The sequence below is a fragment of the Embiotoca jacksoni genome, unplaced genomic scaffold (genome assembly GCF_022577435.1).
Source record: "Embiotoca jacksoni isolate LCO1_2020_lvr unplaced genomic scaffold, fEmbJac1.0.p SCAF_35, whole genome shotgun sequence".
In the NCBI taxonomy this organism is placed as follows: Eukaryota; Metazoa; Chordata; class Actinopteri; family Embiotocidae; genus Embiotoca; species Embiotoca jacksoni.
Genome location: NW_027185387.1, coordinates 3,752,897 through 3,780,688, shown reverse-complemented (window position 1 = coordinate 3,780,688; position 27,792 = coordinate 3,752,897). Strand labels below are relative to the sequence as shown.

Sequence of the window (27,792 nt, the reverse complement as noted above, 5' to 3'; positions counted from 1 at the left end):
CATGGACAAACTATTTCATGAATATGTAATTTTGATGAAAAGAAATGTGATTTTTAGGGGTTTAATCAATAGAAGGACATCGACATTAAAGAGTCCACAAGCTGGTGTTGCAAGCTGTTGTCAGGATTGCCGGTGCCTTTTAAAATGCTCACTGGCTCTGACTTGGACATTGACGACAATTATGGACAGAGTTCCAGATTGAGGAAGCATCTTTAACATTTTCCCTGTTAATTTTTTATTTTGTACTTCTATCTAATACTTAATTATTTGTGTCTTGTATACAATTGTTTGACCTGCTGTCAGAAAATGTGTGCTTTTGGCTCGATGTCTGTGAAAATGGAGGTTACACGGAGATCGAGTTTGTCAATCAGTAAAACACTATGTTCATCTGGGTGTTTGACGGTTTGCATGAGGTTTATTAGTCTCACTCAGTGAAGGTCTTAATTCCACAACACTGGGAGCTGTGCCTTGATATGAGCTGCTGTGTGTTTAACTGACGGGAAGAGTGTGATCATTATCTTCAATGAAGCTCCAGTGGTATGTGCTGTGGTAGGCGGGGAGTTAACAGCCTGCCCTGCATACCACCAGGTACCTGCGTGTGATCAAACAGAATTTACGTCAAATATGATACGCTTTCAGTTTTAGAGCTGGCTGGTGGCAAGGTGAAACTACTGAAAGTCTGAATGTCCACAGGGACACGACGTTAACTCAGAATGGACTATCTAAAATGCACCTTACTTGTTATCAAATGTGTAAAATATACCTGCAGTTTCCCTGAATGTTACAATCAAATTCAATCCCAAGCAGTGATTGTTCTTTTAACTATCAGTCACAATACATAACTGAGGCATGTGGCGTTGTTGGTGTCTTATAGTAAACCTAACATACATGCATATGAAGAATGCTAAATCAGCTTTGCTGGAAAGGTTTTACCGCATGCAGCATGCTTTTGGTCTAAATTCTACATTAATGGGTTTTTATGTTTCTATGTATAAACTTAAATTACAAACATGTCTCTACATTGAAAACATATGTTATTGAGTCATTAAAAATATTGGCACCATTAAAATGGGAATTTAGAGTCATTAAGGAATTTGCAGTCATACTCCCGTTGCTGCCAACTTCAACTATTTTGTTCTCGAGCTTTTATTTCATGATGTTTTGTACAGAACATAGTGCACCCGCCTTTCTGCCATGGTTCACTGAGCAAATACGACACGAGTTGCTTTTGCATGGATCCATGTGTGAGGTAGAGTATTGATTTACCTGCAACATAAGTGTCTTTCCTCTCAGGTTTCGGGTGGTTAGTGTTGCAGGAGTAAGACTCGACATGCGTGTGCTGTGTGTTTAAAAACTAGAGCATTCTATAAGCATGAAAGAACACATCTTTTGTCCATTTAAATTAAGAGCTTTTTCGTTCGCCATTTTGAGACCAGATGACTTTGTACCAATATTGGAATTTCCCAAAAGCAATTGAGTTATTCTCTCCTTTGACCTCTCCTCCGAATGGTTCATGTACGTGTCCTTTTAAATAGTGCGTTTAAGAAGCTAGTTAGGGCTGTAACAGAGCGTTTGATCATCCACGAGAAAAGAATTCATCGTTCTAGAATTTCTTGTTGGTTTTTATTCAATCGTTTATCTTGATAAAACGCATAATGTGTAGAATATAGTTGGTATATTGTAACAACACCTTGTATTGTTTTTGCTAAAGAACCAAAAAACAAATCAACCCGTTGTTAGGGAAATTACTTATAGTGGTAAATTTGCCACTGTATTATTGTTATTGTAAACTGCACACATGCCATGCATGAAAGTAAAGCTTGACGGGCACAGCGGTAATACCTGAAGAACAGAGAAATGGACAAATACCTTAGTTTGTTACTGTGAAGTTCTTCATAGTTCAGAGCCAAAAATAATTCAGGGCTGCAAAGAATATTCAAAGAAAAGCATAGATTTTAAAGGGCTTGTAAAGAGCTCTTTTTCAACACCTTATTCAACAGTTCACTTGTGCTCTGCCTGGGAACACATCAGGCGGATCACCTTATCTATTGTAAGCTGTAGTACTAACCCATGGGCTGAGAGAAACCTAAAACTTGCCTTTGATAAGAATCAAGGGACAGTCTTCCTTCTGTGCTCTTTTCTCAGACCTTGCTTATTGCCAAGCCTCTAGAGGAGGAGGAAAGAGACAGTTATTTCCCACAGAGGCTGAGTGAACACAGATGGGAGGGCTGCACCCCGACGTTGGTATCAAAGCAAATATTCACCTTAAGAGACAGACATGTTCATAAACTCCCCCGTCCTTCTCCATTTCCACATTATGAAATCAAATGCCCACTGTGGAGTGGTTTTGTTACCTTCTTTAAAATTCAAGCCATTTTGCTGACAGCACCTGTGTAGAGGAGAGCTGGATTTGTGGCACCGATAAAAGGAGATTGTGGTGGAAAATAAGAAGTTTTAATGCCTCAGATTCCCAGGAATTTTTCTTTGAAGTCTAGGTTTGAAGGCAGACATAGTAATTGTCTCCAGGGGTTCTTGCTCTGTGTGTGTGTGTGTGTGTGTGTGTGTGTGTGTGTGTGTGTGTGTGTGTGTGTGTGTGTGTGTGTGTCTGTCTCTCTCTGTGTGTGTGTGTGTGTGTGTGTGTGTGTGTGTGTGTTTTGTAAAGGAAACTACAAAGTGGAAGAGCTTGCTTTGCAGTTGTCTGATAATAACTTCTACATATTCTTTCATGTTTGGCATTTGCTCCTTCTGAACCGCTTTTTATTAAATTGCATTGCCTTGCATTTCCTCCCAATATCAGTCTTATAGAAATTGTTGGTTTTTCAAAGTACTATTTTCTGCCGCAATCTGTTTATTTTTTCAATTTTGTAAGAGCCCTGCACTCGTCAAACAGAAGCTTAACTGTGAGCACAAGAGAGAGACTTTTTTTTTTTCCTTGGAAAGTTCCAGCAGCTAGCTTGTTGAGTCTAAAAAGCTTTGACTGTTGTGAGGCAGTCTTGTTTCCTTCTTGCCCGAGGGCCACCGCAGGAGGTGAAGTCATAAACATGGCTGGGAAAGTGGAACTGGGCTAAGTGAGGAAGTCTGTGTGAATCTCCCTGCGAAAACACATGACTTCACTACACCTGTCAACACTGGTGAGCGCTAAGAAGGCTAATGTGGGGCTTGCTCTTTACCAACATTGTTTTTGCCGGCTTCAATTGTTATGCTTATGAGGCACATGGGTAAAAAAAATACATTTTAAGAGTTCGTGCTCCACAGTCTTATTGGGAATTTCAATAGCGGGATGAAGGGCTGGTGACAGCTTGAAGTCATTTGCATAAAGGCAATAATTAATTCTCAATCGCTGACTTGGTTCTTGAACCAAACACCACACGACAAATACACAGAGGGATCATAGTTAATGTTGTAAATCCTGCTCAGAATCCTGTCGGCAGTTTAATGTAATCATCCCATAACAGTGATGGTTTATTTAAAATGGACTTGACAAACTTACATCTGTAGAGACTTCAGATTTTACTTGTTACAGAAACAAAATGTTTGAATCAACCTTTTAGTATAGAACTGAAACGGAGAGCATTTTCAAAGCCAAGGAAATGTGTTTTTGAAGTCGAGCAGACTGACACGGTGGCAGTAATTGGAAAATGTGGCCCTGCTGCCGAGCTTCTAATAATGAGACATGTCTCTTGTTGTGTTGAGGATATTAATAATGTAAAAAATTCAGGAGCCAGTGTTGGACACTCCTGGATAATTAATGTTCACTCTCCAACTTGACACCAGTTGATTCTGTAGGTGAAGGAGTGTGTTAAATTTTTAATCATCACCATGCAACTCTGAGCCCGGGCTCCACTGAGAGCGACAAAGTGAGTCGCTATGGCTTGCCTGTTTAGATGGAAAAGGTTAGTATTGCTTTGGGTTACTGGATGTTACTGTATGATCTAAAGCCTGTCTGCACCAGCTGAGGGTACACGTGTTTGCACCATTTTCTTCCTGTTATAAAAAGGTTGTAACTTCATGTCTGTTGACATTAACTGCAGTTCGGTTATTTTAGAGTGCAGTTAATAAAAGGGCACTTCTCCCTTTATGAGTATTAAAGCTACGGTGTGTCTATAACTCCTGTATTTTCATAATTATTCAGCTATTCAAATCAATTAATTAGCAAACTATTTGCTCTATAAAAAGCCTGAAAATGTTGAGTTTCCTGAAAGCTCCAAGTGGTTTCTTTCAGTGTCTCGTAGTATATTGTCCGACTAACAGTGTAAATCATGCCGATATGTAATTAACTCTCACATTAGACTAAAAAAAAAAGCAGCAAACCCTCACAATGGAGAAGCTAAAACTTGGGAACTTTTGGCGATCGTAAGCGGCATTTCATTTAAAAGCAATTAATTAATTGGCAAAATGGTTGCTAACTGTCGAATATTTGATTAATTGACAAATTGTTTCAGCTCTAGTTAAGCTTATGTAACAGATTTACTGGTTTCAGTCAGTGTACTATTAACTCCAGGCATTGTAGGCTTGCACATAGAGCAGTTTTAATTTTTTATCATTGTTTAATATTAAATATTCGGCTTTGATTTAGATTTAAAATGACTCACTTGCATTTCTATTCCTCGTAGAAGAGTTCCAAGAAAAGTTTGACAAGACAACAAAAGTCCTTTTAGGTTTCTGAAGTGGCTACAGGGTGCATTTATAGACACGGTGTAATTCTCGTTTGCGTTAAGCTGTTTACATGAACCCTTGATACCTTCGCAATCGAGTCTCTGCGTTACCATGAATAAACCAGTTAACAAAATATTCCTTTCCACCTGAGCAGTTCCGCCCACAGACAAACAGCCCACCTGGATTTAAATAGCTGTTGATGCAATCACTTGGTCTATTTTGGACTTCGGGGGGGCGGTCATCTCTCATACATGGAAAAACAACAGTGAGCATAATGGTATCACTAAATATTTAACAGATAAACCTTTGCAAGTCACATTCTAGAAAGATCTAAAGGCTTTTTAGTCCTGCGCAGATGTGTTGTTACGTTGAATGCATAAATACTTAATAAACGGGCATAAATACAAGTCGGTAAATGCAAAACGACGCCGTCGTAATGGTTGTCATGGTAACTGAGAAGTTTACATTTTTTCACCATGACTGTCATCGGCGCGACGACATTCAAGCAATATGCAAAAACCGATGTTGCTCTTTTTCCCTTTTCAACACCAACGCTGTTCTTACTCACTGTTTCATTCAGTCTGATCAACACCACTTTGCTGCGCTTTCCTCATTTGTAGTTGCCCTTAATGAAACTCAGCACTTCCTGCAGATGTTTCACAGTAAATGTAACGTGAAAAGATTGTTTCTCCTGAACTGCTGGAAGGCTTTTAATGTGAAACAGATGGAGAAGTGCGTTTGCATTAACAGCAAACAGCAGATGGGAGTAAATCAGAGAACGTGGAAGATTCCTGCTAAAATATGGGAGTCATTTTTTATAGATATTCAAATCTTTTAAGTCTTTAATGGCAGCCTGTCTCAAATACAGACCTCATCCGCTGCCGATTGGTTCAGTCTGAAGATAACGTGGATAAGAGCTGGCTGTGTGCTAGCTGTCGTGAGTCATGACTATCCCATAATCTGTGATGGTATAGAATAAGATTACACCATCAATTTAAAGTCAAAAAGGGCAGCAGACAGCAGCAGAGGCACTCCTAAAGCGTTCTATGAATTCGATTTATGATTTAACTAAGCTAATAGACAGAAATGGAGGTGGGTTTATTGGATAATCCACACACAGTTTCTCAGATGCTTCTGTTTTCTAAAGTATTTTGGGGTTTCACACTGTAGATGACAAAGTTACCAACAAAGATGAGAATGTTTGCCAACTTTAGAAAAAGCAGCTAATGACAACAAATCTGTGGACTCGCTTGCTGGCTTTCCACCCAGATAACGCAGTGAAGAAATGAGTGGAGCGACATCAACTGTACAAACTCGTCAGGCTGCCTATTTTTCACCACACTTATCCTCAGGACCCTTTCCAGGAGCTTGTAAAAAAAAAAAAAAAAAGCCATCGCTGATAAGATCGCGAGATTTATAGGCAATGATGTGCGGCTCGTTGGTTATGCTTCAAGGGAGGGTTTAACGGTAACGACAGATCTGGAGCCACATTGTAAAAAAAAAAACAGTAGCACCACCACAGTCTGGAGTGCAGTTGATTGACAACCACAGTGGAAAATGTAAAGTCTATAGTGAAGGATAAGACACTCTGAATAACCACAGATGGATGGGCCATTACACTATATGGATTGCTTTTGAATTGATTTAAACAAATTGCACGTCAGTTTGAATTTGGTTGAACTTGACCTTTTTAACAAAGTGGCGGTTTCTGTTCAGACACATTTTTCTTTAGACAGCCAGAAAATACATTTGAATAAAAACCCACAAATGACTCAAGTCTGTAAAGTAAACAACAGTAATCTGACCAAGCATTCATTGCCAATTATCAGTATTAACATGTTGTGGATACAGTGGCTTGAGATTTTACATGAAACCCTCCATTTACACTATTAATTCATTTACTTCATTCTCCAGTTTTTACATATGTTTTGGAGCTAGTGTTTCTAATCCAGACTGTTTAAAATGATAAATACATGCTAAATCATGTACGCGCAGCAGATTGTCTTTTGCATGTCTGAGCTGTTCGTGTGCACTCTGTTCCTGTGCTGTGCATTGACGGAAAAACAAATAGCACACTTAGTGCGTGCAGAAAGGCTGAAAAGCAGTTACAGTACAAGTTTCCTGAGGGCAGCTGCATTTGTTGGAGGGTTAATGAATGCCAGAAACAGGCTTGTGTTGTTTGGGGAAACACGATGGATTAAAGAACGATTGGCGAACTGTTCGCTGTTGCATACAGTTCCCAACAACACCCTTTCACCTCCCACATGTAGCCCATAGCCCAGAGACAACCCATCTGTTTCTCCATTCCCAGGGTGAAACCAGCCTTGACTGAACTGCCTAAGCAGTATTTCAAAAGAGTCCTTTCAGGGGAGACACAGTTGGTTTTGTGTAGTTCCCTATCTATCAAAATCTCCGCCTCTGTGTTTCTCGCTCACCTTAGACTCTTATTATCTGTCTTTTCTTGCCGAATTGTATTCCTCATTTTTACTCTCCGGCTCCCCCTCCCCACACCCCCCCCCCTCCCGCCTCCCCCCCACCTCATCCCTCTCCCTCCATCCCTGTTCCTCCCTCCCCCTTATTCCACCCTCCTCATTTTTAAAAGCCACATGCTCCCAGCCCGTCTGGCTCAGTTGCACCCTGCCAATGAAGGGCTTTTTATTGGGCTGAGATTGAGTGCAGCCAAGCAGGGCCTGGCTAGGGCTGAGGCAGGGGCCAGCCTCGCAGTTCCCCCAACCCCCCCACTTCTAACTGCACAGCCCACTCCACATGCCTGTTCTGGTCTGGCCCTGTCGCCCAGAAGGAGATTACTTGTCTCTGCTGCCCTTAATTGCCGACAGCAGCTGAAAAGAGCCAGAGAGAGAGAGAGACATTGTAGAGAGAGGAGAGGGAACAGTGTTGGCTTGTTGAGCTGTTACTTGACAAGCTTGGACTCAAAGGTTTGTGTTCCTGCTGTCAAATCCTGGCTCTATTTTAGTTGGTTTTATTAAGATAGATGTTGTTTTCATCAAACGCTGATCGTAACTCGTGCTATTTGGACTGTACCAAGACGGAACAGCACAGTGTATAGATGGCAGATGATGTGTTGAGGAAGGGGAGCTGATGAACTATGAAGTGTAGATTATTATACGGATGTGTGCTAAGAGCAGTCGGGTCACGGTGTCCCCTCAGCTACTGTTATCCCTCAAAGCTAAAGGCTTCCGACCAGCAGCGCGTGCCCCGCCGTCCCTATTTTTCTTTTTCCAATGAACTTGTGAATTTCATGTTATTACAGTTGGTTATTGTTGAATCCCCTCTGGCTTGCTGCCAGCAAATTAAATAGTGGGCAGTTTATTAAATTGGCGGTCTCCAAAGAGTGCTGTGATGCAGCATGAATCTTTCACCTCTTCATTTTCTGCTGTTGAGTTTTTTGTGTCGGCCTTCATTCAGCTGGGCTCTTGTTAAATGTTTTGAATCCATATTTGCAGCACGTTGCCTGCTTAACTCCCACACATCCCTCTTCAGCATGCTTTTTCAAACTGTTGCAGTAAATAACAAGATGCTTCAGGTTAAGTTGTTTGGGCACATACTGTTCATTCTCTGGCGGGACTGATTAAACATAGAATGTTTCTGAATGTAGAAAACTAACTGCTGAATTACAGTTTAAGCTCCCACAACATATACAAAATACAAGACTTCTCGCTCACAGATGCAGAGCTCACAACTGTTCTAGTAAATTCAAAGCAACCAATAGCCGCCCGTTAGCCTGGCTTTGTCCAAAGGAAAGGGTGACGAGACTCCAGGAAACTGGCTAACTGGCTAAAAAAAAAAATAGCCCCGTACATATATTTCTTAACAAACGCAACATGTTGTTTCTAGTTTTTTGTTTTTTTGTAAGAGTAAAAAAAAAAAAAAAAAAGAAGATATATAACATGTTAGCTTTAAGGCCAAATCATGGTTTCTTCATCTGTGTACATTACTGCTTCGGACTCGGCGTGCAGACAGCTGATGCTTTCACCATTCATTACATCTTACAATCAAGGTTACATGTGGGTGTGCTACATAGATGTGTTTCACGCATGTCCATCATAACTGAGGGTCCGGGTAGGGGGGGGTGTGTGGATAATTTATACCAAACAGAAACCTTTTGGCAATGTGAAAAAAACAAAACAGAAATTTCCCTTAAGAGCTATAAAGGCCAGCTGTTTCTCCCCTTTTCCATTCTTTATGCTATGCTAAGCTAACTCGCTGCTATCAGTTGCTTCAAATTTACCATACAGATTCAATTTAATTCAATTGTATTCACACGGTGCAAAATCACAACCAAGTCTTCTCAGGGGGACTTAACATAGCGAAGTCCTTACAACATTACAGAGAGGAACCAAACAATTCAGCTATTACTACACGAGCGACAGCCGGAAGGAGAAAGTTCCTTTTTACAAAAAGAAACCTTCAACAGAACCAGACTCGGAGGTGAGCAGCCGTCTGTCTCGACCTGCTGGGGAGAGCAGAGAGAGAAAAGAACAGCGTAGAGAGGCGGCTAACGATAAACATTTGGGTAGGTCGGTGGGGCCAGTGACCGCAAATCAGAAACATGCGACTGATGTCAAACTCCTGTTAAAAAAACAACAACAACAACTGTTAAGCATATTTCCCCAAAAAAACTACTCCTTTAAGTGCTCTAACTAGGTGGCTGAATTGTGCACCCTCAAGCTGATCCACAGCTAAAACAAATGTGAAAATGGGCTTTTGTTAAAACACCTGACTGAAGACTGGATTTATTATCAGTTGGCATGCTGGCAAGGTTAAGGTGTGTTTGTGTCTATTTTCTGAAAGCAGTTTGGAAGCCAGCCAGGCGGTAGACATGCATTACTGTGTTGAACCCGAGCCAAAAGTCAGAGATGTTTATGAGCGGGTAGAAGCTTTTTGTCTTGCCATTTTGTGACTTGTAACAGCGAGAAAATTGAAAACAATCAACCAGTGACTCACAATTCACGCCGAGGCGTTTTAATGCAGCTGTCACAGGAACTGTACACATACACCCTCAGATCTCGACCACATCAGACCCCCACCCACCCCCACCCACCCCCTCCCCCCACAGAATGCCTTTGGGCTGCAAGCCTGACCTACCATGCTAACAAACTGGCACACAAACGACGAGTGTGCCAATGCTGGAGTCACGTGACGGGTTGTTGTCACCCTTCGTGTTTTCATGTAAATTCACTTCACGCTTTTCTTAACTCGATACCTGTGTTTCATAACAAGCTGGGCTTTAATTGCATCTGGAAGCAGGTCCACTCCGGCTGCATTAGATCCTTCCTGATGAATATGGAGGGATTTAGGGAACCTCCTTGTCACACAACCACAACGTTTCGTGCCCTTTTGATTAACGTGGAATGGAAACAATTAGGTGGTGGGGGGGGGGGGGAGTAGTGAGGCAAAGCAGCACATTCAACAGCTTTAAATGCTAATTAGCTAATGGAGGATGAAAGAACAGGCAACTGGCAGGGTCTCACATGAGCACACTTGAGCTCTGGCTGCAGCTACGCTCGTTTCATCTGAATTCAGCGAGACCACCACCATTTTGTTTCCTTGAGTACCACTGACAATACAGCCATCTTGTGTAATGAGAGATTTTTTTTTTTTTGTGTGTGTGTGTGATGATCTCAAATAAGGCTCATCTTTTTTAGGAAGGGCCTCATGTGGATTTCTTCCTATTGAATCATCTCTTATTCCCTTTTTCTTTTCTTAAAATCTCGACTTCAGTCTCGCTTCTTACTTATAAAACATTTTTCTTTTCCCTGCTCTTCCCATGTAATTATTTGTAGATCATAGGAATATTCTCATGGTGATTGAAGTTCAGCATAATTTTTTTGATCTTTTCTTTTTTCTACTTTTTTTTTATGCTGCAGGCACACCACTTGTGCGCAAAAATAAACCCCTTTCACACATGAAATATGTAACTTTGTTCTTCAAGCTGTTAAAGTGATGACTTTTTGTCAGACTTGGGGCATCTTTAACATTAATGTTCCTTTCGGGCTTCACTCAGACACGACCGCACATTTATGCAAAGAGTAGCATGCTACATCATTGATGGTATTTAGAACTTATTTTCAAGTCATAACAACCACTGCGGGAACGATGGATGCTTATTACCGCTCTCTTTTTGCTGGTATGCACAAGAACTAAAAAAACAGGACATTAAATCGGTGCTGTGCGCCGATCGTTCACTTTTCCATGTAGTAGACAAGTAGACAATCCCAACGCAGCATAAGACTTGCCTTTAATTCTCGAGTTGCTGTCATGCTGCATAAAGAATTTTGTTGCATTTTTAAACATTTTAAAACATTAATGAAATCTTAATATAAGGAGAGTGTATGCTGTTTACTTGGATGTTTTTTTTAACCTCTTCAATGGCACCGGAAAAGGATTTTTTTTTTTTTTTTTAAACTGATCTCATATATGAGGATATTTGAGCTCCTCAGCAAAAAAAAAAAAACACAAAAAAACAGCTCTTCACAGTGTTTGATAGTTTGTTGAACTCTTTTGTCCGTAAGACATAATAATTTAAATATTACATTTATTACAGTGACCTTGGAAGGCAGGACAACACGCACATTCTCGCTCTCTCTTTCTGCATGTTTAACCTTGTGCTGCTGTGGCCTTTATGTTAATATAGCAGAATTAAGTTCGGACTGATATGGAAGTGTTACAAGGTCGGAGCTAGTGAGATTGCCATTGTGACTGTAAACATAAAGGGGTGATAGAATAAGTTAAATGTTTGCTGGATTTGAACTTCTCTTTTAATTTGTGACACAACTGTTTGTGTGTATCCCCACTGCGCACGACGACGTACGTTCAGACTTCCGTCTGACTTTCCTGCCAGTTCTGGTCAAACACGCGACCAAGTGCCACCGCAACATAGTTCAGGTGCTTCGAACTGAATATTTTCCGTCAAACGTCTCAGAATGTCACATTACAAGTCAGGATTTACAGTCTGAACCTGAGGGAGGAAGTCACGGTGCACAACGCCGTGATTGTCGAAGAAAATCCAACTGGGTTAGCTACTGACCTGATGCGCCTTCTGTGGTTTTAGACGCTGACGTTCAGCCCCTCTTGAAACATAAATGCCACTCAAACACTTCGCCCTGCTCGTTGCTTCATTCTTGTAGATTTTCCGAACATTTTCAAGGATCTCTGTTGCCAATTTTCCAAGTTTGACACAAAATTTGATGCGCTCTCTGCTCACATTTCAGATCAATGGAGAAATTATAAATGCTCACTTAGCAATGGTTACAGAAACGGGTGTTGATCAGATGACATAACTTGGAATACTTAATCATGGACATGTTTGCTTCCCCCTGCTCCGTACACGTTACTGTGCTGCGTTCGTGTGCAACAGTAACGGTTTCAGAACTGTTTGATCAATCCTCGTAAACTCATTGCTGGTTCTGAGCTTTTCATGGGAATATAGCATATCATCTACCTTATCCCTTAAAACAACATCTTTTTTTTTTACCAACAACCTTCACGCTCTTGAATCCAACTACTAAATCACAGATAATCTTGTTCAAGGGGAATTTTCTGCTCAACCTAATGTAATTGGAATCACAAGGTCATTTGCCACAGGAAGGCGTAATCAAGGAACTCTTCTAGGGATCCCCAGCAATGTGTAACAACTCTGAGTGTTTACATATTTCATCACTTGCCAGTGTATTAGACTCCAGTCGACATGGACTTCAATCTGAAATAACCATCTCTATCATCTGCCCGCGGTTTGTCGGGGACCGTACAGGAGGGGTTGCAGATTCTGTTGATTTCCTTTAAAAGCCCCAAATCTGTCACAACCTTCAGTGCTCCTTTGAGGGAGATCAAGAGGCTGTGAATAAGAGAGAGAGGGGAGGGGGGAGGTGGTGGTGAGGAAAAAGCATGCTGTCATGAAACGAGCCGCTTCCTGGCCGGCTAGATGCAATCATGGGCACTATCTGATAGCGCTGGAGGAAATTGGATGAGCTGAGAGCCGTTGGCTGCCAGTGATGGGAAAGATGACTCCTTTGTCACTGTGTCAGTCAATTCCCTACTCTCACCTGAGAGTCCAATCAATAACACGGAGAGCGGGAGCTTTTCTCTTGTCTCGGGGCCTCTGCTGTGGGCTGCTGTCAATTATGGGCTGCAAAACACCCCCGCCTTCATAGGAATGTGGTATGGCATGTTATATGGTGTGCATTAATATGTTATTAGTGTGGTTAAATGTGATGTGTATATATATATATATATATATACGCTCTCCATTAGGCAATAGTTGTTATATATATATATATATATATATGTATATATACATATATATATATAACAACTATTGCCTATATATATATATATATATATATATAACACATATATATATATAACAACTATTGCCTAATGGGTAATTAATAGATGAGCACATGGATATTCTACATTTACCAATTTTATTATTGGGATTCACTATTGTTTGTTCAACATCTGAGAAGGGTTTTGGATTTTGAAGCTGGTTCTTATCCATTTTGTGTCTTCTTCAATGCTCACAAGCGGTGCAGCTGCTCTCATTAGCCTCTGCATCATTAGCAGTGCAATTATAGTGCATAAGACCCAGTGAGACTCATAACTATCAGTTGCTGTCAGGCATGGAGTATTACATCAGGCATGGTGAGGACATCCAGCATGATGTAGGCGTGCAAACAGACACTCGCTGAATGAATCATACCCAGGATACCATCATCAGCTTCAACATATTTTTCTGTGCACAAGATGGACATGCTATTTTTTGTGTAAGATGTTACTAAACTGTTCTTTTCATCATCCCCACCCTCCCCCAACCCTGCAGTTTCCTGATACCTGTGAGGAGTCCGCCTCTCCATTCGTCTTCATCTGCACCAACCCCCAGGAGCTACTGGTGAAATTCCCCATGAAAGGGAAGCACAAGATCTGTAAGTCCTACTTCTTTCATGTCAGGGGAAGTGGAGTGGATGAAATTAGCCTGAGCCAACTAAGGCTCTCTTATTTTTTTTTTATATCAGCTTTTCTCCCCCTGCGTTTGTATGCTCTCACACATGCCTAAATGGCAATGTGAAAAAGTGATAATGCCAGGCACACTTCCTGATTACTATTTTTTCATTAATAAAACAAAATTACACACACACACACACACACACACACACACACACACACACACACACACACACACACACACACACAGTCATTCTCTATGAGAGCCATCAGTAAAGACAGGATTTTGCTGTCAGGTTGCCTGGGGGACAAGCCAGGCCTGGATGTGCAATGTTGTTGCTGTATTGTGTGATTTATAATAGGACTCAAACACATTTTCCCTCTGCTGCAATAGCTGCTGCTGCAAAATGATGTACCTGCAAGCTCTTTTGTTAATATTTCAAAACCCTCTAAAGACTTGAGAGGATTGTTTATGCAGCTGTGCCTCTTTCACATCTTTTCAGCTCGATGGAGAAGGCTTTTTTGAGAGGCTCAAGGTAAAATGGAGCAGGAGCTGTGCCCTTTTTCTTTTCACTAAACTGGATATAATGGCCTTTTCTCCCTTTTTGTGAAAATAATGAACAGTTTTAGAGGTTGAGCTCAGACCTCAACAGTGAAGGATTAAATGAAGTTCTTGTTAGGTGGGATGTCAGCAGGTCTCGAAAAAAGATCATTACTGCTATGCAAGGTTTTAGAAGTCCGTAAATACTGTTCAAGTGGCTTTTATAAGTTGTCAACATGTGGTACTTTCCTGCTCCACGAAAGATGAAGTGGAAAATTAGGCTGCTGGTGTTTACTTTTGTTTTCATTTTCACTTTTAAGTGATCTTGAATTGATGATCTTCAATAAAAAGGCTGACCGTAAATGAAACATGCTGACACAGGTTAGCCGTTGTTGGCACAGGTTGTTGGCACAGGTTGTTGGAGGGAAATCTGTACCTGCATTATTTAAACTCACAGTAGCGGGTGGTTTATGAATCAGCAGTTTGTTTTTATTGGTGGATAAATAAATATGGCTTTGTTGAAGTCGCCCCGTCGTAAATTATTAACCACTAATAGATCTTAATATTAATTTTTATGGTACCTGCCGCCTGTTTATTTTCCAATTAAATCTTTATTAGGAGTCTGACGTATCTCGCTGAAAATAACAAATATAAAACAAGGTAGCCAATTTTATGGTCTTGCTGATGTAGAATATCCCGTATCATATTCCTTAAATGTGTTAAAATTGCCCATTTTTCTTCCAGTTTTGCTTCTTATAGTCTCAACATATGTGTCAGTTTTTCCATTAGGAAGATTTCTTTAACAACTGTCAGCCACCGGCTGCTCTTGGGGTCGCCACCTTCCCCCAATTTCTTGTAATCGCCCGATTCCGCGTGCTATTTACGATATTCGACTCGAGAATGTGTTACTTCCCGTTCCACAATTACTTCTTGGTTCATTTCCACTTCAGTTGTGATAACCTGAAATTTTCTCAGTGGGACAAATTGGTGATGTCATCCAAACAATGAACGTTTCAGATCTGAAAAAAAAAAACGACCTAAGACTGTCTCATACAAAAGAGGAGCACATTTAAGTACGCCTTTACTCTGCGGTTGTGTTGTCATGACATTAAATTTGTGCTATCCATAAAGAATTCTTGCCCGCAGTGGATTACTTTTCTTCTGAATCGGTGGCAGTTCGCATGTCTTTACCTGCCGAGAGATTTAACGCTGCTGTAATTCTGTCTTCCTTACATCCAACTGCCTTCCAGCTTTGTTCCAGCTCTGGCTCTCTCATGTGTAACTGGATACAAGCATCCTCAGCCAAACACACACACACACACACACACACACACACACACACACACACACACACACACACACACACACACAACCATCACCACAATTCTTAACAACTGAAACCTGATAACAGCAGATTTTAGTAGAATAGTTTCGAGCAAATTTCGAATAGTAGTTTTGCTTGAAATGCTCCAAGTACCTCCAACCATGTTTCTAAAAACGTTGGGACGCTCTGTAAAATGTAAATATAAACAGAATGGAAATAGGTACATAAATATAACTAATTCATATTTAAGGTCATTGATCTCCCCCAAAAACGGACACAAACACAAGACAGTATTTCTGTACATACAGTGGGTGTAACACAATATGTCATTGAAGAACCGCTTGAATATCAGGTTCCCTTCATGCAAGTCACACTGAACAAACAAAAAAAAAGAGTAAATGTGCACATTTGTTTATTCATTATGCATCAAACTTCTTTACCCAACTCACAATACGACACTATTTGTTTATATTGCAAATCAAACACACGGGGAGCTGTTGGAGTAGCTAACGTGTCCCGTCGCATTATGTCTTCATTCTGTGCATGAGCACAGCTTTGCATAAATTACATGCTCTTGTTACGTCGTGTGCGTTGATCACAACATGCTCCCAGCTGCTCACGTTAGTCAGGAATCTGGTTTGGTTATCCTGACCCACACGAACCCGCACGGTCCGGCCCGTCCTATTCGTCTGTCACCGGCGAGCTTTTCACTATCTCACTCCCTTGCTTGGTCGCCCCCTATTCCACCTCAATTCCCACTGCGTCTCACGGGTCAAGGCGCTGCCGCTCATCTTACTCAGGAGGGCTTAGCGCGAGTATTTTTTTGCTCCTTCAGCAGCTTACGTTGACAATATTGACTTACATTCACGCCTCATCACAATGAGCCCGAAGAAGGGAAGGACACTTCTGTGCAGTGAATCACTGCTTCGTTGCATAACGATAAAGCATTTTTCATTAGGGTGTTAAAGTTGAATGTGTTGGTCGGGTATTTTGCAACATGTAGAAAGTGTGTGGCTTTGTGCTGCTGCTGAGATTGAAAGTTTCATTAAGCAAATTCTGCGATCTTGTGGAAAATGAGAGTGGGAGCCTTGATGAATATTAGCTGGTGGCTAACTCACAACAACAACAAGCCTGGATACTTCACATTATCTCTTTATCAAGAATTAACCGCTGAGATTTTCTGACGGCCTCTACGAGTTCATATTACAGCAATAATCACTTCGCATTGAGGCAAAAGATGACCTAAAAATGTAAAATATTGTCCAAAACCTAAAATACAATATTCACCAGTTGGTCTGGTAGCTCCAGGGGAAAACATATTGACCTTCTTCATCAGCCACTTAAAGTCTTTATCATTTTGTGATTAGAAATGAGTTGCTGCTCACATTCTATATTAACGAGAATTATTTAGATTTGTCCAAGTTGCATGTCGAACAGATAAGCCGAGAGCTGCATGATGCCGCAATCTGGTTGTCTTTTGTTGTGTCTGTAGTACAAGCAAACATTTTGCATTACTGGTAGGATCATAATAATCCAGCTGGAAGCCTGAGAGGAAGGATAAGATAGGTCATGCACGTATAAATGGTTGCATGTAGCAATTATCAGATAATCTAATGCGGCCTTTCTATCCAGCCAGTTGGTTTTAAAGATAATTTGCTCGGTAATGCTACATCCAAACTCAGGTTGATCAGCCATTGCCCTGTGGAGGAGTCTCTGACATTTAAAATGACATACAGCTGGCAATAAGGGATGTGCACGATGGTTTATGATCACATCCTGTGGACGTTTGTATCTGCGTGTGTGTGCTCCTGCGCAAGCTGAAAGTCAGTCTGGGTGTTGAAAGCTATTTGGCTCTCTGACATGAACCCACATTTCTTTTTTCTATTCCTTATAGCTGTCCTTCACTTCCCCCGTATTTTACTAGCCTGACATCCTCTGTACGGTGTGGCTGTGTACACAGCTAGAAAAGTGAAACACAAACCATACGCCACGATACCTCTGACAGTTTAAACATGCAGTGCTTGGTAACTCTAATATAAAATGACAGGGCCCTGTCAAAAACACTTAAATAACATTAGCCCGTCTTAGAGAAGCAAACACACGGAATGATGTAAAGCCAATTATAATCCTCAGCAGGCCCATTACAACTGACTGTAACTTCAACATGATGATAAAATAGGACAGGTCACAGTGGACAGTTCATTATCGTGTGGCATGCAGGGATCCATGACTTCAATCTTTTTGGGCTACTTTTGAACCATTTGGATGCGTCACAATTAGCTACCAGATGGGTTCTGTTTTATCAGAGTATTTCAGCCCATCCAGGAGTGTTTTTTTCATGGTTGTTGTGATCAAAAATACTGGATTTTTGCAGAGTATTTTCTCTACTGGATTTTAGCATACAGTAATATGTAATCACTTCCCTTGATAATAAGCATTTCATTAGAAAATGTTATTGTAAAGGGCATATTTCCCGCAAACCCAATCACTTCCTGTTTTTCTGCTTGTTCCGGTTTCCTCTGGTACACAGTTTTATTTGCGTTAATTATCCTGATCGCAAAATCACGATTTCCTGAAGGTATCTGGACAAATCTGAAAAAGATCCCGTAGTCTAACGGAGATCTGAGTTAGACGACTGTCATCAGTTTAATATGTGGTGGTGTCAGATGTTCGACCCCTCTGTCATCCGTACTTGTGCCCAGAGATGGAGGTGGATGGGTTTCCTTCCACAAAAAAAAACCTACACTCATCTGCCTTTTTTCAGGCCTAACTTTAGATTCCTCCAAGGATTTACTCAGAAATAGAACTGTCCATCTCAACTTAAATTCCCGCTTTGACTGGTGTTCAGCCTGAAGTTTCTACTGTGCAGTACAACTAACCGAGAATTATTTTTGTCCTTCCTGTAATGATGCATCCAAAGCATTGAAATCCTATTGGTTCCAAGCATGAAGGGTGCATACCCTGTGTAATGTTCCATTAAAGTGAATCTGTTGGTTTAAAATCTTGTTTAAAGAGCGCTCAACCAGCGAGAAGTAAAATCTCTTGTGCAAGCAGTGACTGACAGAAACAGTGAATTAGTCAAAGAAGTGCAACATTTGAGGATCAGTCCACAGATTTCAGAATATGGTTCATTAGCTCAAGACATCTCGTGGCTTTTGTTCCGTCTTGCATTCATTTGCTGGCTTCAAAGAAGTGCTGGCTGATTGTGCTGAAAATTGATTCGGTGATGTAAACAATCAGTTCTGCAGTGTGTATCCGTTCCATTGGCATTCGTGGACTTTTATCCGGCGTACTATAAGACCACGTAACCTCGACATGTAAATTAATCACGATAATAGCATGCGGTTCTTGTCGCAGAAAGTACAGAAGGAAAAGAAGTAATCTTAAACCATTAGAGGGGAAAAAAAAGCACAGAGTCCTTTAGCAGCTGTTAAAGAAGACAAGGTCCCTCTTAGCTCTTCATTCAGTTTGAAGCTGAATGTATGACTCTTGTGATGTAACACATGAACTCAGTAAATGCTTTGTGAATGTTGCCTGTGAAGATTAGTCACATTGATGGCTCTCCAGCAGGTACAGAGGAGCTGTCTTTTGTTGAGGCTTCTAACTACAAGAAAGGAAGTCATGGATATAATTACTGAGATGAGAAAGTCAGCTCCGGCAGGAGGTCATGATGGAATCTTTTTATCTTGAGTAGTGTAAACCATTGACATATATAATCTCACAATTACTGGAGACTGTAGTCGTTCCAGAGGACCTCGAGGTCGACAAAGTAGTTTTCCTGACTTAAGCCCCCAGCATCAGCACCATTTTCTTACATTTCTTCTTTTATACCCTTTTAAGTAGTTATTAAACGCAGTTTTTGATTAACCTTAGTTTACAATGTACATAATGATATTTTATTATGCAAATAGTTTTGCTCTTGCAATGTAACATTTTTGGAAGCTGTAACCCCGTGTGTAGTTATAGATTGTTGAACTTGAATGGAAATATGCACTCTTGAGAGATAGTATTAGCTTGAAAGCACTAGATATTATGAAAAATGTAATTTAACCCTATTACTGATAAGAAGGCACAGCAGGGTTTTTCTTTTTCACTGGCGAAATCGAATTGCAGCGACATACATGCTGGCAGTAATATATTGTTGTGAATATAATAGACTGAGTAATTATCACCCAAGTGCATCAATATACCAATGTGAAAATAGAGGAGATTGTTTTTTATTATTATTATTTTCTCATTCAGGAACCGGTGTAGCAGTCAAGGTTTCGGCAGTATTGAACATTTTTGAACAATTTCCAGCCTTTCCATCACACTAACTATAAAATCCATCAAATCTCTGTTTTCTTTGATTGGCTGTTAAACACTACAGGAAACAGTCACGCCACTGTGGACTCCGCCAAAATAAAACAACAAATTACACATCTAGTTAATATCTAAATTTTCAAAAAAAAAGTTCAAATAATTCCTTTACCTACTGTTCAATTGCTCATATTCAGTTCGTCTGTTCTCTGATTGTCAGCTAATGTTACTGGTACTACAATTTGCGATATGCAAATTATGTGCGTGAACACATAATATAGCAGCAGCACATACAGTAACTTCTTCTCTGGCAGCTACTGTACGCTTGTCTTGATGATATGTCTCCAGTGTGCCCTGTTAAAGCTACAGACCACTGAATCTAGCACAGTACATATTAAGTGCACTTATGGGAATTGCTTTAAGCAAAGAAATCTATATTTACTTGTTCCTGTCTAACAGCCACATACCTTGGGACGAGTGAGTGTACATCACAAATAGATGATTCTCTTTATTTGTTTGTTACGTATTCAACATCATACCCCTTGTACACATAGCACTTCCAGCTCTCTTTGCATTGTCATTTGCATTTTCCGCGCATACATTATTGAGCTGTTGCAATATGTATGGCTTTTATCCCTCCGCTTGCACCCCATACGGAAATAACAGGGAAAATATTGCGTCTGAATTTTGCTCCACTAACCATCAACTGCACTGTTACCTTGTGATTACCCCTTTTGTTTTATGTGTGAAATCACTGCACCATGGGATTGCAAATAGAGAGAGCCAATTACCTAACAAATGTCCACCATCTCTCCTGAGGTGGTCGTGCGGTTTTTTTGGGTTTTTTTTTTCCCCTCCCCCCCTCTCCTCTATTTCTCCCCTGTGCTCTTCCACTGTCATCCACTTGCTGGGAGACAGAAAGCGGTCACAGCTACGGAAGTCCTTTTTTTTGGTTATTTATTCATGGATTTTCCATTTAATATTCATGCCTTTTTCAGGACTATCTGGGTGCGGAGAGGAATTTGCTGCCTCGGAGGCGGCAGAGGCCAAAAATCAGGTTTCAGCTCCAATGAGCCCAGCGGATGAAGGGAAAAGAGAGCGAGAGAGAGAGAGAGAGAGAGTGGGGTTTCATGTGTTCTCTAGTAAATGAGAGGCAGGCCTTGAAGGTGACAGGCTGTGTTTATTACTGATCTGTCAGCCGGTTAATGGGGAGAGGAGAAGAGGAGAGAGCGGAGAGACCAGAGCACACAGGCATGGGAGCCAGAGAGAGCCCCGAGCAATAAACTTTGCCAGACCAGATCTGCTTGTCCTTACAGGTTCAGCGACAGCACTCCTGCATGCTAAATTGGGAACTCTATAAAAGACAGTGTTTTGTGCAATTGCTTTGAAATTTGTATATTTCAAACATTGACAAAAAGGTATGTACTGCGGCCTATTGTTTACATCCTGCGCTGTCCAAAGTCGAAATTATGCCCTGCACATCCACATGGTCACGTAAATTTAATCGTGCCCAGTGCAGCCAAGATTTATGACTACGCAGACTGCACACATAGACCGTGTGCACGTGTCGTTGTATGCAGACATATATTTCCCTTCAAAGGCTGAAACATGGTCTTAAAAGGCTTCTTTTTTTTTACGAGCTGAATCAGCCAATAAGATTGCCTCGCGACCTGCAGTTATCCATGACACCCCTCTATGTTTGTGTTGTGGATAACTCCCCACTTACAACTATAAAAGAGAACAACTTGATTATTTTTCCATTACTTACGGAAATATTGCATTATGTCCGTGATCTAACATCATCCCATTATGTTAATTGTTACAGAGGTAAATGAGGCAATTAATCATGATATTGATTTCAGGTGATATCGCACCCACCTATCGTTCACCACATTTTATTGTAATCTGTTACGCTTCTGAGATATCCTGATAAAATCATAATCTCCATAGAAAATGAAACAATTACCTCCACTACTTTAAAAAAAAATTTTTTTTAAATACAATGGTGCACAAAATGTGTCTTTTAAAGTCGACTTTTAAAAATACTTTTCACGGTGCAATAAAGAGAAAATGATGGATTTGCCCCCCATTTAATATTAAAAACTCAATAGTAAGAACACTATTGATTGTTTTTTTATTCTTTCTACAGCAAGATCTGTACTCAAGTGCTCGGTACGTTCTGTGACATGGTTGTGTTTAAGATGTTGAAAGAAATTGTTCTAGAAATACGTGCATCCATCTTTGTGCTCATGTTTTAATACATGAAACCAAACTATGGTCAGCACAGCTTCTCACGCCTTCACCAACTCTTCCTCGTCTGTAGCGAGCGCTCACGTTTCTCCGACATGGGGCAGATTTGTGCCGCTCTCGTTGTCTCGCGTAGTTTCATCAGTGAAAACTGGATAGCCGGGAAAGATAATGACCACGCGTTAACCGGCAGCCGTTGGTTGTTTGTCAGTAAGGTAACCTTTGATGTATCATTGAAAGTATTGGGCACGTTGAGGTTAGGCTGACTGTCCATGTGAAATAATTAATTTATTGAACGCAACAACATGAATAAAATTGGGCTGGTTAGAAAGTCCTTCCAGAAATAACTCGCGTGACCACGTGTGATTGTGCACATGTGAAACACGTATTTAAGGCCATTAGGGAACATGTGGTTTTGGAACATTTTCATGGTGTAATGTGTGAAAGCCCGTGTAGATTCCCATTTGAACACGTTTCCACGTATTACATATTTTATCGTATGGCACGACATGTAGTACACGTGTCTCGTACGTGTGATCGCATGTGCCCCATGTAGAGGACATGGGGAAACTCTAATGTAAAGAGTAATGTTAAATAATGGAGTTATTTGATTGCTTCTCCAGTTGCAGTGAAAGAACAACTGATTAGTTTTGTTGTTAAAAAGATATTTTCACATTGAAAGATCCACAAACGTTGACATTGTATCTTATGAGGGATATTGTGGAGTTTGGTGTAGATCTCTGTGCCGATACAGACCTCAAAAATGTGAAACATTTTTCAAGCGTGTGCAGCTTTGACAGAGACATGCTTTGCCTGAGAGCTTTGTAGTGTTTGATTGCACTTGAGCTCTGGGGTTTTATCAGCTGCACTTGGTAATGAAACCTCCTGGCTTTCTGTCTCACTAAAGGGTGAACAGGCCGTGTAAAGAAATTGCTCTTTGTCGTTGCAATAGATTTGTCTTTCCTTATCTTAGCCGAGCATTGTTGCCTTTATCAGTCACCATTACAAAATCCATATCAATCAGCGTTTGACGTGCCACTGCTCTCTTTGGTGTCACGTTTTCTGCATGACTGACATCCTTTCTGCACGAAACGTGCACATTTTAGTCCGTCATTATTTAATTTTAAATTCCATTGTTATTCAAATCTGTGAAGGATTCCTTTGTTGAGATGTAGATGCTGATTTTTTTTTTTATTGTTGCATAACCCAGTTCCTTCTGGTGATGCCTCAGGGGGATCATACTGCTCTAAAATTGATTTAGTCCTTAAGAACATAACATGGAGAAGAGCAATGCCCGTTTCTTGCACTCAGCAGAGTGGATTTAAAACTGCCGTCTTTGTAACCAATTTATTTTCATGCTGCGAGTGATCTCCACTTTTGTTTTTCCTGAGAGTAAACAAAGACTAAAAACGTTTTATGTTCACATGCAAGGCTTGTGTCATCGTGAGTTTCATTCGTACCTGAGGCTGACTTATCATTCATTCTCAGTCCTCTCCGATCCCGGGTTCAAACGTTCAGCTGCTCATCCGCCTCCCAACGTGGCAAACTCACCACAGCGTTTTCTGCGGTCTCACATTCTTTATTTATATGGCTCAGTTTACTTGAATGGAGACATTCAAGGTTCATAAGTTACACTTTCGTTTGGCTGCATTATAAATATGCACCTCTTTAACACAGATTAGTGATGTGCAAATAGAGATGTGTGGTTCAAGACCAGATTTGAACACATCTAGCCCTGCCTCAGCTTTGATTGGACCAACATGTTGTCTGCCTTCCGTGTTTGGTTTTCATTGCCACTTTTCCTTTTGTTTCCTGTTTTGCCTCTTTTCTTTTGTCTTTTCTTCTTTTCTTTTTTTTAACTCCCTTCGTCTTTGTCTCTGTCCGGAGCCTGTCAGCGTAATCAATCTGGGTCTGCACTTGTGGGGTAGTGGGGGTGCAGACAGATGTGTTTTGCAATGTGATCGATGTCCTTGATTAGTGAGAGATTTCTCCCATCTGAGAGTGTGTGTGTGTGTGTGTGTTCAACTGATTGGGAGAGGTCTGCTAGTTAGCGCGAATGCCGTTAGGCTGCTGCCTTTATTTTGTTAATTTGTCAGGTTAGGAGCTGAGGATCAATAGGTGGATTATTTACACAGTTCAAGGAGCTGATCGAGGTGAGGATGTTAAACTAAACATGGCCAATGAGTCACTTAAGCTGTTTTAGGAGTGTCAGCGGATGTTTCTCCACCCAACTGGGAAGTGAATTTTACACTGAAGTCTGTGTGAAGTGTGAAGTGAAGCTTAATAGACAGTTATTTTTGTTATCAATAATATACTTTAATTTATGTGCGATACAAAAAGAGTCATACCCTTTTTTAATCATAATGTTTGATAGGGATCCCTTCAGATTGTTTTTCATATCTTTTGTTCTGCAGTCTCTTGTTACTTTGACACAGATGCTGATTAAAACTGAGACAATTGGATTAGTGGATTGACAAAAACAATTGAATGATTGACTATCCTCATGAAACATCAGTTGATTGTTTCAGTCATCTCTGTAATGAAAGTGCTTTTCTTTTCCACTGTCATAATTAGTTTAATTTTAAATAACAACAGGTTTTAAACAAGCCTGTTTCTGCCTCCCATGCGGTCAAAGCTTCAGTCTTTGCTGCGTTTATAGTCTGGAAATCCTGTTTACAAAAAGGTTGGCTGCGCTCTGATGGACGGACCAATCAGTGACCGGGGGGATGGCTCAGTGCGACGCCATTGAAGTCAAGTGTTTGTTTTTAAATGTAGTTTCAACAATGGTGGCGGTGGTGGTGGAACACAACATATGTCACATGGTGGCCAATGCTAATTGGTTAAAGGTTACTGCAGTTGTTTGCATGAATAGATAAGGTCTGGCCACTTCAGCGAATTTGGGTCTGGTAATACCAGGCTAGTTTTGGACTGTTGGTCAGACAAAACAAGACATTTAAAAGAACTTAAAACATTTTCTCTATTTGTTTTGAAATTTTAATAATCTTAACAGCATAAAAATGTATGGTAGCCTTGATACAACTAATCTGTGATTGGCTAGTATCGCACGTAATATCATTCCGGCCTGTGTTTTATAAATTCAAGTAACATTGTTCAAATGCAATAATTCAATTGAGATATTTGCTAACGTTGAACATATTTCAGTTAGAAGATTTAGAAAATGATGTCTCATATGGACAAATTAGGATTGTGATTGTATCAGTATTTCACTTATGCAGTAATTACTAAACTTGTCAAAATATAATGATGGAGAAAAGCAGGCGATTTATTATATGTTTTAGAGGTGTATATGTTCTCAAAGATTTCACATACAATACACCAGAAAACAAAATGACTACGTTCACTGTGCACTGCAGGATTTAATAGCTGTAATTTTGACGAAAATTGTGTTTATGCACTTAATTGGCGCACTTGAGAGAAATGTGCCATTACTTAATAATGTGAAGAGTGACCTGGGAAAAACACAGTAGTGTTAGTATAAACACTGACACTCTGCCACCATAAGACCATCAACACTTCTTCCCAAACTTAAACCGATATAATCACCTCACTGCGCTGGTGAGAAAGATCAAAGGTGGTAATTCCCCCTCAGAAGAGGCTGTCGGCTTCCCATCAGCTGTCAGTGTTTTCACTTTGCCTGTTTTCAAAAGAGCATTTGATTCTTGTAGTTTTCCTCTCCCTCTGAGAAGAAGCAGACAGATGTAATAGCCATTAGCCTCGGGGAGAGAGAGCACAGATGTGTCAACAAGGCTTGACTTTTACAGTCCAAGTGAAGTCTGCGCAAACAGTGTCTGTGTAGAGCCCTGTGTGGTTGAGCAGTGATCCAGGGACACGGTCGCACGGCGCTGCCCCGGGACTCCAAACAGACCGTGACTCTAGCTCTCATTACAAGAGTGGGTCAGACCACCCCAATACGGAAAATAAATAATGCAGGGGAAAAAACCTGAGTGCTGCCACCTCACTGACAACATCCACACAACCTTGTCGTTCACGAAGAGCAGGTCAGCCGTTTATATACTCCTACTAGAAGCTCTAGTTTTATACTACTAGTATTTTTGTCGCTTTTGAGCAATATTGTTATTTTAGTTATCAATTCATTTGCTTATTATTCCCACAGCTGATCGGTTGATTAGTTTGGTCTTTTAAAATGAATAAAAAGGAAAAATACTCATTGTATTTTCTCAGTTTGCTTCTTTCGTTGCACGTTTGCTGTATAACCCGAAAATATCATATTACGAATTAACGTAATGGATATACATAATTTATAAACTGGAGCAACTCATTTTTGCCAAGAATAAAATGACTTAAATGATGGATCAATTATCAAAACACAAATACAAATCTTCTTTGTCGATTAATTGTTTTAAGCTCTGGTGTCAGTCCATGTAGGCCATATGACAAAATCGAGGAATCTATCTTATATTATCTAAACCCACTCATCCCCTCCTTTCAAAGTTTCTCATGGCCTCCAAAAAACCTTTGAAAAATCCAATTCTCTATCTTAATTTGATCTCAATTTCCTGTAGCAGTCGCAATGGAAAGTCCAAGATGAAAGAGTTGAAATTCTAATTAAGCTGTAATGGCGGCAGCAAGTTGATATTTTTCCTCCATGTACATTTCTCCCTAGTCAGCCCTCTCTCCCTCCCTGTATGTTTAGCTTGATCTCTTCAAATTTATTTCCTACTTTGTAACCAGAGGCAAGAGCCCTTGACTTGCTGCCCCCACAGCCGCAGCCAAGGCAGCCATTTAAGTTGTGATTAAAAATTAATGGTTGAGTGAGAGGCAGCGGAGAGGGAACAGGGGAGGGCAGAGAAAGAAGGAGACAATGCTTGAGCATGAGAATAGGCTTTGGAGAGGGGGAGCGAGCTCAAGCTGCAGCTGCTCCCTGATAGAGGGTTGCAAGGTCTTCTCACAACTCTGCTGTGTTTAACTGCTCTGCTCACACCCCACCATGAATATTGCATTACAGCACTATGGGGCTCCTTGTGTTACCCCCACTGAGTGCCGAGCAGAGTTGTAGCCACAGTGCAGAAGCATCCAAGTCCGAGTCTGCCCCCACTGTGAGAAGGGCGTCCACATTTTCAGGCATGCAGGCTCGCCACACAAACCAGGCCAGCTTTCACGCCACTGAATCAGCAAGCTCATTCACAGAGGACGCTGCTTCAATTCATGTCAGCAGCAATTATAATAAGTGCGGCCACAAAAAATATTTGCTGGCATTCGAAACCACTGTTGCATTTTCTCTTTGGCGTCGGATCTCTGTCGAAGCTGCTTCAAGGCTTTTTTTTTCTTTCTAGTTACTGAGCAAAACAGCGCAGTGATGGTTTCCATTAATACCGACACTCAGCGGCCTCGGTCGTTGTAAATGGTTTTATTTTTAAAACCTAGCTGCCTGTAAGCTTTCTGAACAAGGTCAGTGGAATGAAGGGGCAGAGCCAACTCGGTGCACCAAGCTTTACTCTCTGGCCATTTCTTTAAAAGCTAAACACAAATACCATGGGACAGCACAAGGTCCCGACCTTGACTTCACCAGATGATGAGTAGTGGCACTTACATCACAGCCTGGCCTTTTCTTCCGTTTGGCCTCGTTCTCGACACAGTTTCATTACAGCGTTTCTCAGAGTCCATTACCCACCGATACATGCACTCATTCCAGCACTGCCAACATAATTCCTCCTCTGTATGGCTCATTCAGGAAGCAGCTCGTAGTGCTTTAAGTGGAATAGACACCTAGTTCAAAACATTA

At 40.8% G+C, this 27,792-nt stretch overlaps 1 protein-coding gene across 1 annotated transcript in view; it reads left to right on the top strand.

Moving 5' to 3' along the window:
* trip4 (thyroid hormone receptor interactor 4) overlaps nt 1–27,792 on the top strand; it is a 66,774-nt gene that overhangs the window by 14,528 nt on the left and 24,454 nt on the right. The window contains exon 12 of the mRNA XM_069165649.1: nt 13,496–13,598. Within this exon, the coding sequence (XP_069021750.1) occupies nt 13,496–13,598 (103 nt within the window). The remainder of the gene's footprint in view (nt 1–13,495; nt 13,599–27,792) is intronic.